Below are 17276 nucleotides of genomic sequence, written 5' to 3' on the forward strand. Positions count from 1 at the left end.
AGGTATCTGAGCACAGCAGACTAAAACTCTGATGTTATATTTCTTATGAGAAAAGCCTAATTGTTTTCTAGACCAACTTACTGTATCACAAAAAGTAACGGCACATAAACTAACCTAACTAATACTAGACTTCTAATAACTAATAATACGCCTAGTAAAACACCCCGAGCAAAGTTACCTATTTTTAAGATAACCCACTGAAACGAACATTGACATGTCAGTGCTCTTGATTTATTAAAGATGTTGTTTATAATCACACTACACGTGTTTTGCAGTGTTTTTGTAGAGTGCTATGTGCACAGCGGTGAGCATTTTCTTATGTTATTTGTTATTATTGTTTTTGTTGTTTGCTTTTATTATTGATTATTTTTTTCACTATGCTTTAGCGTAGTAATTGATTACATTTTAACCCATTCAGGCCCCGGCGCTTTGGGAACATTGACATTCGCGTTATCGGCCTTGCTAATATTGGGATTTTCATTCCAACTTTAAGCAAATTCTGTTATGACGTTTATTATTCCTTAAGTACTGATATTTCTTATAAGTCGATACACTCATGACAGAATTGTTGTGGTTGTCAGTTGGGGATTGGAAGTGAAACTTCACGATGAATTTCTTGATAAATAGTAGGTACCTAACCTACCATAGTTTCCCTTCACCTTCTACACCTCACCTCGCAGTGCTTAGAGCTCACAGTTGGCAAGAAGAGGACGCTACTGCCTACTCTCACAAAACGATGATGCCCCTTAGTTATCTTTGACGAAACCGGCCTTATTGACGACATCTGATCTACATTGAGGAAAAGATCAGCAAATATTTCATTTAAGTAATAATTACAAAAATATTGTAGGATTTACTAGGTAAATAGCCGTCCGTCTGGACATGCCGGACCTTTGAACACCAACGGGTAAGGAGCTCTGTTAAAAGTGTTGTAACATATAAAGATAAATGTCATTGGCAAGTCCAAATTTGTATTCGTGTAGGTGAATATCGGATATTTGGGGTTGGGGGGTTTAGTAACATGGCCTTGTGATTGTAAGCTTGTGGTTGTACAGAACCTGGTCAGTAAATTGTAGATCTTGGGTCTAGTGAAGTTGGCCATCTCCGCCGTAGTTTGGTTAATCAATTTCTGGGCAAACAAAAAGATCTTTTTTGAACTAAATTTCACAGTATTTTCACAGTTGTACGTAGGAAGGACGGTGCCTTATTGCGGTTACGACATTGTCAAAGTCTCTGTAAAATCACAGACACGATTTAAATTGGTTCAACGTACTTGTGGTTCTGGTTATAATAACGTTATCCCTTCTAAGTCGCTACACTCTTGAAAGAGTAGTTGTAGTAGTCAGTTGAGGACCTGGCTGGGCTACTACGATATTCGAAAATCGAAGTTCTTATCGCACCGTCCCTCTCACTCTCGTATTAAATAATATAAGCATCAGCGGGACGGTACGATACGAATTTCGATATTCGGATATCGTAGTAGCCGTGAACCGTCATGACGACTTCCTGGAGAACGTCTAGTACCTAAAGTTAAAAAAATTGTAGGATCTGCCGTAGATCTGTAATCTGGAAATCTGTCATGACACGAACATGAAGAAATATCGTTCTCTAAATAATTGAACATGTCCTCTATCGTTGAAATTGTTTTCTGATTGTCTTTTCTTTGGACATAAAACCACGTTTTTGTACTCACTCGCACTTTGATTTCTTGAAAAGCACAGCACCGTTGTTGCTTTCTTATATCTCACGTAAATTACACAACAATAACATTTCGGTCGTTGACCTTAGCCCTGTTAGCGAGTAGAAATACCTTTCTACGGTTCAAAGTAGGTGACTAAACAAGGCAACGTTTCATAACAGGTAAATTTCTCGTAAGCTCATAATCATACTGGTATACAATTTGTCTTAAAACTCATTCAGTATATTTCAGCAGATGGTGGGTCCAGTTTGAATAAACGCCCCTATAAATAATTTTCATGTTATTCTATCCAACTGAATGGAACAATTCTGTCTGATATTAAGAAATATCTTGATTGTCTACGAATCGTATTATGAATGACCATCTAATGGGTAGGTACGTCATGTTTGTTTACATGATAAGACAAACGAGTTTGGTGCCCCTAGATAACCCTATATAATTATCAACTTACTACCGAACTGTGACCCAGTGTGAGACCGTTTCGCAGAAAAGGATAGTGACATCGTATCCCTCATCTATAACTGTGTAAACAGTTTTACAGGGCTATGTGCAAAAAAACTAAGTAAAAATAATGTCAAATACATACGTTTTCATTCATTCATTCATTGCTTCATGTTGCTTAAAAAAGGATCTCTGCTAAAACTGGAAACTCATTCATCTAGTAAGGAAATAGTAGATTGTTCAACAAGGGACTAAAACAAGCCATAATGACACGAGATACACACATACATACACACGAGATACAAGCCATAATGACACCGGCAACGCACTTGTGACTCTTCTGGTGTTGCAGGTGTCCATGGGCGATGGTTATCGCTTACAATCAGTTTCCCCACCTCGTTTGCCCACCATAAAAAAAAGAGATGTTTAGCCACCCGAGCAGAGCGAGGGTGGTTATAGTTCAAATGCCATTATGGTTATTTAGTCTCGCGTTAAACACTCTACTTTTCACTTTGAATGCGAGGAAAAAATAATGTTCTGTTCAAAATTACAATATTACTTTTTAAAAGCGTATGCTCGAGAAATGGACAGGCCTTCTGTTCAAAATTCAAACAGCAAAAAAAATTGGTTGTGCGGTTTTTTCTTTTCTTTTATTGTTTATGAAGTGACGCTTTAAATACCTTAATATATAGCCAACAGTTTCAAAATTAAAAACCATTTTAAAACTAATTGGACTATGCACAATAAAATGAATTAATCCTTAATATAATTGAATAGATTCCTATTCGTAATCAGTAATTGTGTTTCACGAAATTAAATCGTGTTTTGTTTAATATTTTTGCACAGTTGTCATTTTGGGGTTATTTCCACGCCCTAAAAATCCTCCATTCACAAACATCGTGTTGGCTGTTAAGGGGTTTCCAACGTAATTATTAAAAAAATACTTTAATCCTAGACAATAAAAAGGAGCTTTAGTCCCGATATGCAGAGACTAAAGTAACATTTTATGAGCATGAAAAGTGAAAAATTACTTTTTGCCAAGTTACTTGCGGCACATTCCTCTTAGCAACGATTGTTTCCGAAAGCACTGGCAATAAAAAAACCTCGGTGCGTGAGTCCGATTCATACTTTGGCGGTTTTATTTAAATAAATATTACGTTCCTCACTGGCATGAGTTAAGCAAAAGTTACGAATAATCTAAACTCTTAAGCATACCTATATTGATATAATAACCGTTATATGCAAATGCGCAACTCGCGTATAAACAGTCACTCGTGCGCAAGCGGTCCGACTAAACATAGTCCACACTTTAAAAAAGGAACGTCAAACAATGTGAATCTTTCCTACTTACTACCAGGACATAATACGTACTGCGGGGAACTAAATAGGTATGCTTTTTGTTTTATTTACATTCTAAATCGTTCATTTATTAAAAACCGGTTGAGAAAAACCCCTTCATAATTAAAATATGCCGCTAGCTCTACGTCAAATGATCTTTAAATGAACCTCGGATATTTTTCTATAAATAGGTAGAGCTCTTTTTTGTAATGTTCATAAGATCATGCGTTAAGTTTGTTGAATGATGTTGGGAATTGTATTTAATACGGTATTTGACAACTCCTGATTTTGCCATATCTTAATATTATTATGAAAATATAGATATACAGATAGTGTTTAGCGAAGAGAAAATTTAAATCGGTTGAAAATTGGATTTATAGTGATTTTTTGCAAAATTTATATACCTGTCTCTTTCTCAAACGCTTTTTTCTATGCAGCAAGTATGGCGGAACTGGCGTGTGACGTCACATGCCAGTATGTCTTTCTCTGTCTAATCTTGAATTTCAAACCTTTATAACTTTGTTTTTTGTAAAGGTAAGTAGCTTAAAAATTGTTTTTCTATTCGATAACAGGCATTGTGTAGTTTTAATTTATAAAACATATACAAAACGACGGGGAAGAAGTAAATCCTCCTATCTTACATTTTTGGGCAAATTGACTTTTTAATGTAGTTAGATGTAAAATTTATTTTACGTATCCTGTAAAGATCTCCTATCTACATGTTCAAGTTTTAGGCGATTTTTTGTCAAATAGAAATAGCTCTTAAAATACAGCTTTTATATTTTGTAAACATTTTTATGAAAAAACCTCCTTTCTGCTGGAAGAAATTACTCCTATCTGTTTCGCGCGTGTTTTTGCTGACAATATCTCCTATCTGCATAACGAAACGTGTTTACTCGACCGCTGCGCTCGCGCGACTGACTGTTGAGTTGAGTTGACAACCGCGTAACGTCTTGACGGCTGATCGCGCGATGTCTAGGAGGTTCTAGTCCGTCTATACAGATGGTGTTAGCTTCGCTCAGTTTGCACAACCGCGCCGCTGCTTACTAATATCACAGCAACAAGTGCAAGTTTTAACGTGCATCTCGTGAAATATATTGTGAAAAATAGAAAATAATGTTTAGTTTGTGTTGGATTGTTAATGATTAAGGTAAGTTTTACAATATAGATTACAAGGTAGTAAGTTTACAAGGTAGATTTTTTTGTTTTAAAAATACCTCCTATCTCCGTATATAACGTAGAAAAGAGATGTTGGCATTGTTAATACTTTGAAGTTAGAAGATCTTACTAACGGCGAACCTGGACGACAGGCATTCATTTTACGTGTGCAATATCTATTCCACCTATGATGATTTGGTATCTACCTATGATGGTTTATCTTATACCTAATTACAATGTTCAGGCACTGCGGAATATTGGACGAGAAGATATTACAAAGTTTCCCGAACGCTGCCCATCCGAGTTGGATTCTTCGGGCGACCTCTTTGTCGAAGTTGGACCTACCCAATTGGACAACTTGTACAAGGTAAACATAGTGGTCAACAACTTCGAGTGCATCGTTCCCAACGATAACCGGCACAGGTGTGACATGGACATTTGACATGATTTTTAGTCTTGACCATATTCATTTTAAGATCCACCTGAGGTCACTGAGCATAGTATTTAGCTCCTCCAGCAACTTTGCCGTTATGACTATATCATCGGCAAAACGAAGATGGGTGATGTTTTCGCCGTTGATATTGATGCCGAACCTGTTCCAGTCCAAGAGCTTGAAAACGTCCTCCAACGCATTTGTGAACAGCTTCGGAGAAATAAAGTCTCCCTGTCTCACACCTCGCTGTATTTGGATTGGTTGTGTACTCTCGTTCTGCAACCGGATCGACATAGTGGCGCTGCTGTACAAACTCTTTAACACCTCGATATATCTATAGTTAATATGGCATCGCTGAAGGGACTGCAATACAGCCCAGGTCTCGATTGAATCGAAGGCTTTTTCATAGTCCACAAACGCTAAACATAGTGGCCGATTATTCTCCTCGGTTTTCTGTATAATCTGGCGGAGCGTGTGAATCTGGTCTATGGTGCTAAAGCCTTTACAGAATCCAGCTTATTCGGGAGGCTGGAAATCATCAAACCTTCGCTCGAGACGATTCGTAATGACCCTCGAAAATAACTTGTATACATGACTCAGTCAAGAGTGAGATGGTTCTATAGTTCTTCAATAAGGTATTGTCGCCTTTTTTGAAGAAGAGCACCACCACACTCCTGTGCCATGCTTCCGGCGTGGTACCCTCGAGTATGACGGAATTAAATAACAAGTACCGGTTTACCACCCGCTCTCAGAAGTTATGTCGTGAATCGTGATTCCGTCATCCCCCGGAGCCTTGTTGTTTTTAAGTTGTTTGAGAGCCACTCTAATCTCGTACTGGCTGATGGGATGTCTTCAGTGTAATGACGGATTAGTTTAGCTCTGGTATCTTGAGCTGGACCCACAACGGGCTTCTGTGTCAAGGCATATAACTGTTCGTAAAACCTTTCGAGCTCTCTCAACAACTCCGGTTTCGATGAGATGATACTGCCATCGTCGATCTTCAACTTAGTCATTTGGCTTTTCCCAATAGACGAATTCTTTGCGACCACTAGAGCCCTGGTTCCGCTCAATTGATTCCTTAATACGTGCAGTATCAAAGGCACGCATATTTATTATTTGTTAATTTGCCTACTAATAACTATAACTCTGGGTTTACTTAATTTTTGCTAGGAAAACCATCGGAAGCAGTAAAGAGAAGATTTTTTAATGATGATGACACAGGTGACAGGACCCAAGTATCCTAAACGTTAGTATATCGTCTATTAACAGAAAAATAAAATCGTAATTTTGTTTAAAGTTTATATCTTCAATAAAGATATTATTACGGTGTTGGCGTCTTATTGATATATTATTATGTACAAAACGATAATAATATTTAATTATTATGTTGTATGCTCTGTGAAATTTCAGCTAAGATATTCACTTTCTAATTCTTCCCCTATTCCATTAAAATATCTTCTAACTTGAACTCAATTTGGGATTCGTAATAAGCAATACCTCCTATCTTACAAAATCATGCTTAATTTATGTTATAAAGTACTTATTGATATTATTCTAAATAAAGAAAAGGTTTTTGATGCTGTAGAACATTGTTTACACAGAGAAATTATACTAATATTAGGAATTTGAAGGAATCTTTACTAGTGGAAAAATCGTCTAACTTCAAAATACTCGACACAACACAAGGAACAATATCTTCTAACTTGCACTTACTTTAAATCCTGTAGCACTACTAAATAATAATAAGTTTAAAATAACAACTACTTAGATAACAAACAAACCTTCAGAACATCAGATCAAGTAAAATTATAAACAAAAAAGATATTCAGTTTTTTCCTTCTCCTGTAAAGTTAGGCCTGTGTGAGATAGGAGAATTTACTTCTTCCCCGTCGAAAATAGTCAAATACCGTATTGTGTAACAGCGAAAATGACTGATATTGAACCGGTACATAATCTTATCTATGTTGATGATACTTACTGATTAAATATTGGTACGTATAAAAATATTTAGTTTCTTTGATTTAATCAGTCGTGGGTTGCATCTGCATCAGGTTGGACTAAATCATTAGGTACGAAAGTAAGGGATAATTTTTCGCTCGTCCTAATTAAGAGCATAATTCATAATTATTACAGTCTTATGCGTTTTTGTGCTTTAAAGTAAGTAACTCTACATTCAATTTCTAAGCTTACTAGCTTAGGTAATGGTAGTTGTAAGTTTAAATTAGCTAGAAAACTATATTATTTTAGTAAATTTATGCATTTATTTCCCAGCCCAATGCATTATAACACGTTGTACGACATCGTATGGAATGTAATGTACTCGTAAGTAGTCCATTCCCAACTCGTTTCGGCATCATCGAAACTCTGCGAGAATTGCCAACTTTCCGCACTTGTATCTTAAATAAATATTTTGACACAGTTTAAGAATAATTCATTTCACCGTAAAATTTATTTTCAAGGCTTTAACTCATTACTTTGATAAAACTCTATTGTTTTTCTAATTTTCCGCCTTAAGGCTGCGCGTCCACCAGAGCTTAGATGTGCGAGGTAGCTAATCGGTTCAAGGATGTGTAGGTAGGTTTTAGAACGTTGTCACTGGTTCCACCAGAGCTTTTTTTATCAAATAACTGGCGAACGAGCATGCGGGTCACCTAATGGTAAGTGATCACCGCCGCCCATGGACACCTACAGCATTATTAGGCGTTGCCGGCCTAAAAGGGGGGTCAATGGAGAGGGGGTTAAGGGGGGGGGTAATCGGGTTGGATGAGCGAGGTCGCTGAGCGTGCGAGGATGCCTAGCGTGGGCGTGTAGCGAGCACTTTTCAAATAAGCGAGTGGAGTACATACATATTCCTCGAAACACATTTCTAGAAACACATACCTTGCAACGCATATTCCTCGCACACATCTTTCTCTTGTTTTATCCTCCTAACGCCCAAGTAAAATTTTTGATATATGAACATCAAACTTTATGTCATGTTAGAGTTCGAAATTCAAATTGCAATAAGTCCTTTATAAAGGACTCTGGGCGTTTGGAGGTTACATATACAAAAAACCTCGCTCCGCTAAGCTCTCTCCACTAGAGCTGTGCTGAACAAGGATAGGTAATGAAGCGTTTCTCTTTAGTTAATGACAAACATATTCCTCGCAACGCATCTTCTCACATCTTTAGTGGAAACTCAGAATTTACCGTATCAGCGTCGTAATAAAAACTAATAGGCGATTGTTCTTGGAAACGAGAACCGAGACCGATAGGTATTCGTTACATCTCGGTTAAGACCTACCTGTAGAAATATTTAGAATGTTTATTATGGTAGAGCTGTACAGTCGCCATCAAATATATCGGAGCGGCCAAGATGGTCAAAAATATCGGAACATGCACTCTATGTTTAAGGTATTTGAGTTAATGTTTCTATATTTTTGATCACCTTGGCCGCTCCGAAATATGTGATAATAAAATAATAAATAATAAATATCACGGGACAATTCACACCAATTGACCTAGTCCCAAAGTAAGCTTAGCAAAGCTTGTGTTATGGGTACTAAGCAACGGATTAATATAATTATATAGATAGATACATACTTAAATACATATTAAACACCCAAGACCCGAGAACAAACATTCGTATTTTTCATACAAATATCTGCCCCGACACGGGAATCGAACCCGGGACCTCAAGCTTCGTAGTCAGGTTCTCTAACCACTAGGCCATCTGGTCGTGATGGCGACTGTATGTATTATAGGAAGCTCTATAGTCAGATATTTTCTAAACTTTCCAAACACAAAACACACTGTAGAGTCATGTGAAGTCAACGTACGCAGTGGGTATATAAGTGTACGCAATCACATACATTTCGGACTGAAATGTGTGACATGACTCTATCGACTTTGATAATATAATAAAATATAATTTGTTCACTTATATCATGTTCCTTTCCCCTACGTTTCTACAGATTAATGCATAATGTATTTCTATTTGGAAAAGTCGGTTCTTTATAATCGGAATACGATGGCACCAGAAGTGTCAATCAGTTATTGTATTAAATGAGTGATATTTTATACTCATTGTTATGAAATTTTATTATTTCTTAAGCGTCAATAAATGTCAAAACTGCTGCTCGATGGGTACTATTGAGAGAGCACGATAGATACAATTTTTTCCGATAAAATGCGCTGTAAAATAATCTTGCACTTCTTCTGTAATAAGAGTAAATGTGACGGCGACTTTATAATTATACTTAATTTGTATAAATATTTAAATAAGCAAAAAAAATCTAACGTATTTTAATTTCACAATCTTGAAGGAACAAACATGTCGCAACCAACGCACACATTGGAGCCAGTGGAAAAAGGAGATGAGGAAAACATCATGAAACTACTAAAAAAGTGAGTACATTTTGACCGAAATCAATAACGTCGTGATAATTAACGTATACCTAAGTGCAGTACGAATTAGTTATGGTCATGTATGTAAGGATAGGTAATTAATTAAAATTTGCGACCCCAAAAAAAATTACAAGATGTAGTTCCCAGGGGCTACTTTTACATAATTTAATTTTTAATTTCTCACTTTTTTACAGACCAAACCACGAATTAGGTACCTACGCTTTTAAGTTTTATGATTTAGGAAATAATTTCATTAAAAGTTATCATACTTATCATTTCAATGAAAAAGAAGGACTCTACATAGTACACTTGACAGTTATTTGATTTGTACTTTATGAAGAACGCGAGGTCATACGAGGTTAATACAAGCTTTTTCGCAGACTGTACGTACCTTTTGCCATCTACATAACATAACATTAACATCCTTCGTTTTTTTAGTATTAGAAAAAGGGTAAACAATCTTCACGAGTCTTTTTATTAACCTTTTCGCCGCCACGTCAAATACAAAAGACATCACCCATACGCCAGACTTCTATAATGCAATGCCTAAAATTGAAGCTTAACATAATTGAACGAAGGTTGTTTTAGCATTGAAGTAATGGACGTACCTATATATAGGTCATTGGCGTGGAACCTGCGGTGCGTAATATAACAGTCGTTGAGGTCGAAAAGGTTAAAAAAACAGTATCTACCTACTTATTAGGTACTTATAATACCAAAATAATATAAATGATCACGTGTCCTTGCTAATTATTACAAATTTGCTGTGACTTATTTTTCAAAAGTGTTTTTCAATAAAAAGACACGTCAAAATCGCTTTACTTCTTTGTAATGCTAAAAAAAAAGAAGTATAGAGCATTTGCACGGCACGTTTTTTAAACGCGCCGTCGGCTCGCATTCTAGGAACGCACGTTGACAGCGCGTTTTTCATTCCATATAGAGCAGTCATACATTGATACAACTCCGTGTAACAATGCAGTCACAAACTTTTGCATTTAGAGGATTAACAGGAATGGTAGAATTTATTTAGAGGATTTCGGAGACGGCTTCTATAATTCAATAAAATTTGCTATAGGCATTTTTGTGAGCGAAAATCGATCTAGCTTGTTCTCTGAGGCAAAATGCTTCGAGTTTTAGCAAAAAGGACTCCGGGCAACTCGGTCACCCTTTAAATAACAAGAAAATTATCAAATAACCAGCCATTTCAAAAGAACCGTAAACAATTACACATCAATGAGTTATCGGATGCTAACATTCCTCGAGAATAGTTCTGTCACATTATTGAATACTCAATTCATGTGCTTGGATTTAAGCTACGTAAAGCATTCAGAAAAAAAATAGTCAAGTGCAAAAATATGTTACTGCACAGGCAACAATGAAGTACTTACCTACCTACTGGGGCCCTAGTGAAAAAGGGGTTAATTCTGCAGAAGTTGAACAGCTGATTTCGACTTAAACCCCTTTACACATAAAATTTAAAATAGCTGTGTGATTTCTGCAGACTTAACCCCTTTTTCACTAGGGTCCCATTACGTCAGAATAAATCTGGCATATAGGTAGTCATACTAGTCATTCACGATAACGCGTGCCGTGGTTCTTATTACAATGTTATTAATGTCTAATTTTGACAAAATCGCGCGTCTTCGTGGATGGCACAAGGTATAAATGTGTGAATATGTGTCTGTATCTGTGATCTGTGTGGTATGTGCGAGGCAACTGGAAGTCTATGGGGTAGTCCTATGTCCAGTGGACGTCCTACGGCTAATATCATAATGATGAAATCTGTGATACATTTTTCAAGCGTTGAATAAGTTTATATTTTTACACTTGACTGTAGCTGTAGGTAGAAGTCGATTTAAAAGAAGTGGCACGAATTAATTGAAGAAAGTACTTGTCATATACAAAACACCTCCTAATATCTGTAAACAGTAGTGGCAGTTATGTAGTTAAGTAATTCATTGTGCCAGAGCAAAAAATACATATAATCTGCATACCTATTATTAGGTAGCTATTACCCTAAATGAGCTCCCGATATTCAGATCGTGGTCTACATTCCGTAGAAAATTATATCAAATTTACTTAATTCACCAAAACGAATTTAAAACCTAACCTGTGTGTGGCCGTATTGTTTAATGAACGCTTTAGCGCACGCAGTCGTATTCTCCATCTCTTTCTATCCTCGTCTTAAATCGTGTGACAGAAAGAAGTGGTGAAAACTATTATGATCCCAAGCGTATTAGACGTAAGGCTTCGATCTAGCATAAACAGTACCTAGACGCTAGAGTGCGTCATTCATTCATACTTTTTCAGGACATTCTTCATAGACGAGCCCTTAAATGCCGCAGTGGGTCTCATAACCTCAGAAAACGACACCTGTATTGAACTGGAGGAGTACTGCACGCACTCTTTGAAGGATGGACTGTCCTTCAAAGCAGTCGACAGCGAACACAACATAGTGGGGGTTATGATCAGCGGAATCATGCCTCTGAAAGAAGTAAGTCGTATTTTGTTAAATGAGATGAATGGGATCAATCGTCACTATATTAAAAAAAAACTCGTGACTCAAAATCGATAATTTGTCTGAGTTAAGTTCTGGGTGAGTTTTTTAGGGTTCGGCTACGGAACGGAAAATGGCAAAAACGGAACCCTTATAGTTTCGCAATGCCTGTCTGTCTGTCCGTCCGTCCGCGGCTTTTCTCAGGGACTATCAATGCTAGAAAGCTGTAATTTTACACGAAGATAAGTATATGTAAACTATGCCGACAAAATGGTATAATAAAAAAATAAAAAATAACATTTTTAGAGTACCTCCCATAGACGTAAAGTGGGGGTGTTTTTTTTTCTCATCCAACCTTGTAGTGTGGGGTATCGTTGGATAGGTCTTTTAAAACCAAGTTAGGTTGCTAAAACGAATTTTCGATTCAGTGATTTGTTTGCAAAATATTCAACTTTAAAGCGCAAATTTTCATTAAAATCGAGCGTCACCCCCCCTCTAAAATCTAAACAGGTGGGTGAAAAAAATTGAAAAAATTCAGGATGGTAGTAAGTATATCAAACTTACAAGGAAAACTATAATGGTTAAGTTTTCTTGAGAATTATTAGTAGTTTAAGAGTAAATAGCAGCCTAAGGTATAAAATATACCTAAATTTGGATTATTCCGTACAAAATACGAAATCCTTAGAAAAATATTACTTAATTAGCTACGGAACCCTATTTCGGGCATGTCCGACAGGCTCTTGGCCAGTTTTTGAATATTATTTTAAGGGTCAAATTTGATGATGTTGTTAATTTGTTATTTGAGATGTGAGATTTTTTCCAAATAGTGACGCAATTTAAAGCTCTAAATTTATAGAATACCTAGGGCGTTATTTTGCGGAAATCCACATCTATAAACTCAGGCCAATTCATTTACTTACCTATATTGATTGTGCACTATCGAACCAACTGAATCGTGACCCACTATATGGAACCTTGTCGTAGAAAAATCGTAGTGACATCGCATTGCTTGACAAGGAATTCATTATGACACTTGCTGTGAGAGCATTCTATGGTGGGACAGGAAAAAAATGGTTCTACTGTACCTCGTATAGTATAAAGTAACAAAAAAAAACTCAAATCAATTTTGCTTTTCTGCTCTAGGACGCAAACGGCAACGATCTTCTAAGCCAAGCACAGCGATGCAAAAACCCTAAATTCAAAAAGATCCTGTACATCCTAGCGAGAAGGGAGGCGGGTGCTCGTCTCTGGGAAAAGTACCCGGAGGAGCAGCATCTGGTGGAGATCATGGTGGCAGCGACAGACCCCGGCTGGAGGCGGCGCGGCATCATGAACGATTTGCTGAACAGGACAGAGTGAGTTCGAAGTACTTAAGTGCTTACCACATTACAGAAGTAGTTGTGGTACAGTCGAATTCATAAACTTGTGGGCAAAAATTTGATCAAAAATATCTGAACACGCTTCTACGCCGTTAACAATAGAGTCGTGTTCAGATATTTTTGATCGAAATTTTGCTCACAAGTTTATGAACTCGACTGTAAATACTAGTGATGTGCGTCATTAAATAACATTGTTACGGACGTAGTGAGCAATGTTCTTCCATCGTTTGTTGTCGGAAAAGTATGTATTTATCATACTTTCTCAATTTGCTTACTGTTGTTTACTGAAACTAATTGAGATAGCAAGATAAATACGAACTTATCACGTAATATATAACAAAAATAATGTATAGGTATATATGTTGAGCGCGTTCTTCTCAACAGAGGTTTTTCCGAATCGGTGCTAGATTGAATAGGCTGTTACTGGACCAGTAAGATACACCTTTCGACCTCATCTGCAGTCAGGTGAGATAGAGGTCAATCACGATCATTTTTTTTCAGATGTACTTGTGTTCGTAGATTTATTCTCTTGATATTTATTGGCGTTGACTTGAAACTTTTAAATTAAAAGGTAAGTTACCTTAAAGTTAATTCGGAATATTTCGGTAGGTGGTTGGGTTAGTAACTAAACAAATAACAAACTAACCGTTAGTTTGACGTGTAGTACTTCTGTAAGTAAATGTTTTTCAAGACTTTTTAAACTTGTGGTTGACTAAGTATATCTAAGTACATTGTTTGGTGTTCAAAATGTAGGTAAACTCGATTCACAAAAGCTGTCACGAATGAATTTAATGAGTGAATGAAAATTTCTATGCACATAGACACGTGTGAATTACGACATAATTAAATGCTTGATTGATTCAAGAAATGAGAATCGTGCGAAGCCGCGGTAAAACGCTAGTAATAATATTAATTTAGCTGTGGTTTCTTCGGATCAGCGGTGCCGTCATTATAGCGGCCGTAATAAAGCGGCGAATGACGTCACTGGAATGTTGTCTATCTAAACAAAATGGCGCGGTTTCCTAAAGAGCTGTGTCTTGTACTTTTACTTATTCTTATTTTACTATTACTATCCGCACTGGGCCCGCGTGGGAACTACCAAGCCTCTTGTTCTGAGAGGAGGCCTGTGTCCAGCAGTGGGACGTATATAGGCTGGGATGATGATGATAATGATTACTTATTCTGTGGCTGTGTCAATTACCGCGGAAACCCGCGCGCGGGTCTCTAGGAAACCGCGCCATTTTGTTTACATAGACAACGTTCTAGTGACCTATATCACCGCTTTATTACGGCCGATATAATGACGGCACCGCTGATCCTAGGAAACCAAATCTTAAGTACTCGTAGATGACTACTATAAAACTCTCACTTTACATGAAATTATGTTAGTATGTATATACCTAAGTTATGTACATTATCTCGTACCGCAAAGCAGCATTTTATCCTTAACCCAGGGACATGACAGGACAAGATAAAAATAGATGTGTGTTGTGATCTTAAATAAAAATCAATGACACAGTAATGCTTATTTTGTGAGTTTCACTCAATAGGCCCTTATCGATGATAATAAACATAAATAAAGGAAAGTACCAACAATCAGTATTCATTAAGCGTTAGGACATAATATTTTAAACTACCTAGGTAGAAAGACGCGTAAGATACTTTGAAATTTAGCGTTTCAAACTCAACGTTTCAAAGTCAAAGGCAACACATATTTAATATGACATGTGTTGCCTTTGACTTTGAAGAGCCTAAATTTAATAAAATTTATTCAATTTAGACTCGGAATTTTTGTTAGGTATAATATCCCTAACAAGCAAACTTAGGTAGGTACTTAAACGAAGAAAAATCTACCACCAATTCGGAAAAAATCTCTGTGGACAAGAGACCGGTAAGAAACTCGAATTATTTTGTTGTTTGTTCATCTGTGATGATCGTCTGTCTATATGTAAGTAACTAAGATACCAAATCTACTAATATCTACAAATTTGTTCAGAACCCTCGATGCCTAAATTTGACATACACTATATAGGCCAGTTTTTCAAAAGCCTCGCGTGCTCGGAGCGTTTAATTTTTTTTTATTTTTTTTTAGACAAGCCACAGCGCAGCGAGGTATCAGACTGATACGTCTGGACACTTCGAGTGCTTACTCAGCGATGGCCGCAGAGAGGTTCGGCTACACTAATGTGTACAAGGCTTTGTACACGGACATTAAGATGGACGGACGGCCCATATTGGTCCCGGAGCCACCGCACGTTGACGACAGGGTTAACATTAAAAAGTTATTCGATTAAATCAGGTTATTAAGCAAGGTCAAGATTTGTTGGTAAGAAACCAGTTTTTTTTATGGAAATAGCAGTCACTAGGCTAGGGAAAGGAAAAGGCATTTTAGTATTAAATATATTGACTCGGATAACTCACGTCTTAAATCGAGTTTAGCTCGACATGTTTCGGGCTAATCCGTAGCCCTTCCTCTTAGGAGCAACGAAACTCGGCGGCTGCTAACACGCGCCCTGCGCGCCGCCGCTCTGCTCACGCGCACAACTACCAGCGTCTTCATCGTCATTTTCATTATAACTGTTATATGTAGGGTAGCACACAACACTAACGACATCGCTCTGCAAAGGTACGTTCACACTCACCGACGAGTTTGACACCGTTTTCCAACTCGGAGGTACCGTCCAACCACTATCCCATCATAATATTTAATATGAGTGTTTCTAACAGTAGTTTTATGTTCAAAAAAGCATTGAAGTATTTCAAACCTTTATTTCACCCTTTTCCAGGTCCCGCGAATTTAGATAGGTAGGTACGCTAGCACAAAATTAATCACAGTTTTGTTGTTTACCTGGAGGGATTGATTTAAAAACGCATAATATTTTTAAGTAGGTACCTATTTCAAGTGATTTTGTTCCATATTGTGAATTTAGTAAGGTCGAATATGTGTGTGTGGTCGCTATATGCACTATGCCTGGAAAAGGGTTAAAACTAGCTGTTGCCCACGACTTCGTCTGTGTAGATCTCGCTTTAGTATAAGATCCGGTTAAGAATGACCTTCACTCATCTGTTTAATGGATAAAAAACCCCTTACAGTTAATTTAGTATGAAACTTTTTTTATCGCGAGTGGGTTGCCTAAAAAGTTCCTGAGCAAAGTAAAAAAAAAAAAAAAACTTCAAAGGTCATGCAAATTAGAACCAGATTTTTTGCAGCTAACCTTAAACCATCATGCTTGCATGTGGCTTGCATTGAAATAGCGCTTATGCGATTAAAATTAATTTAATATAAGTACTACAAATGGTTAAAAAAAACAATATTGATTTAAACCTGCCAACCCGTAGGTATGCCACGAGAAAAATAGAAAACCCAACGTTTGTACATTTTATAGGCTTTCATACTTTCGGTTGATATTAACATTTATTCGTGAAATTAATAATAAGAGTAGTTAAGAAATTAATAATAAGTAATAACATACTAAACATATACACATATTGTGACATACTAAATTTTATATAAAATACTTTCCATCCATTAAACAGATGGGTACCAATCCTCTCCAATTCGGATCTTTGACTATTTATCGCAATCTTGTGGGGACTGTGCAATTTTTTAGCTGATGGTAAGTACTTACCATCGCCTAGGTACCTACCTAATGCGACTTACACGATTTTTCTTGCAAGTCTTAACTGGGCTTTAGAAATTTGTTTTTTTTTTGTACGTACTTCTGAAACTCCTGGAGAAAACATTGTATCCATTTCCGTTCACTGTAATCCATAAAATGACATATATTAACTGTTTGTACTTAAATATTTTTAAATTATATTTAAGATAGGTAGTAGGTACCTATTATTTGAATGTTATATAATATATTAAGTTTTTTTTTATAAAGCCGATTATTACAATATTATTATTAGCTAAAACTTTTACATAACATAAAATCCAAATTG

General features: G+C 36.7%; 1 protein-coding gene across 3 annotated transcripts; it reads left to right on the forward strand.

Annotated features, from left to right (window-relative positions):
- The first annotated feature begins 209 nt into the window (after positions 1-209).
- Positions 210-17219, forward strand: LOC141429740 (arylalkylamine N-acetyltransferase 1-like). 3 transcript variants are annotated; one of them, XM_074090226.1, is made up of 5 exons: positions 210-304; positions 9374-9455; positions 11766-11949; positions 13096-13307; positions 15424-17219. In XM_074090226.1, the coding sequence occupies exons 1-5, from the start codon at positions 241-243 to the stop codon at positions 15623-15625; spliced, it is 744 nt and encodes a 247-aa protein (XP_073946327.1). In that variant the 5' UTR covers positions 210-240; the 3' UTR covers positions 15626-17219. The 3 variants fall into 3 exon arrangements, with proteins under 3 accessions (XP_073946327.1, XP_073946328.1, XP_073946330.1); XM_074090227.1 differs by lacking the exon at positions 210-304 and adding an exon at positions 3382-3528; XM_074090229.1 differs by lacking the exon at positions 210-304 and adding an exon at positions 7104-7138.
- Positions 17220-17276: the final 57 nt, after the last annotated feature.

Source organism: Choristoneura fumiferana, chromosome 7 (genome assembly GCF_025370935.1).
Source record: "Choristoneura fumiferana chromosome 7, NRCan_CFum_1, whole genome shotgun sequence".
NCBI lineage: Eukaryota > Metazoa > Arthropoda > Insecta > Lepidoptera > Tortricidae > Choristoneura > Choristoneura fumiferana.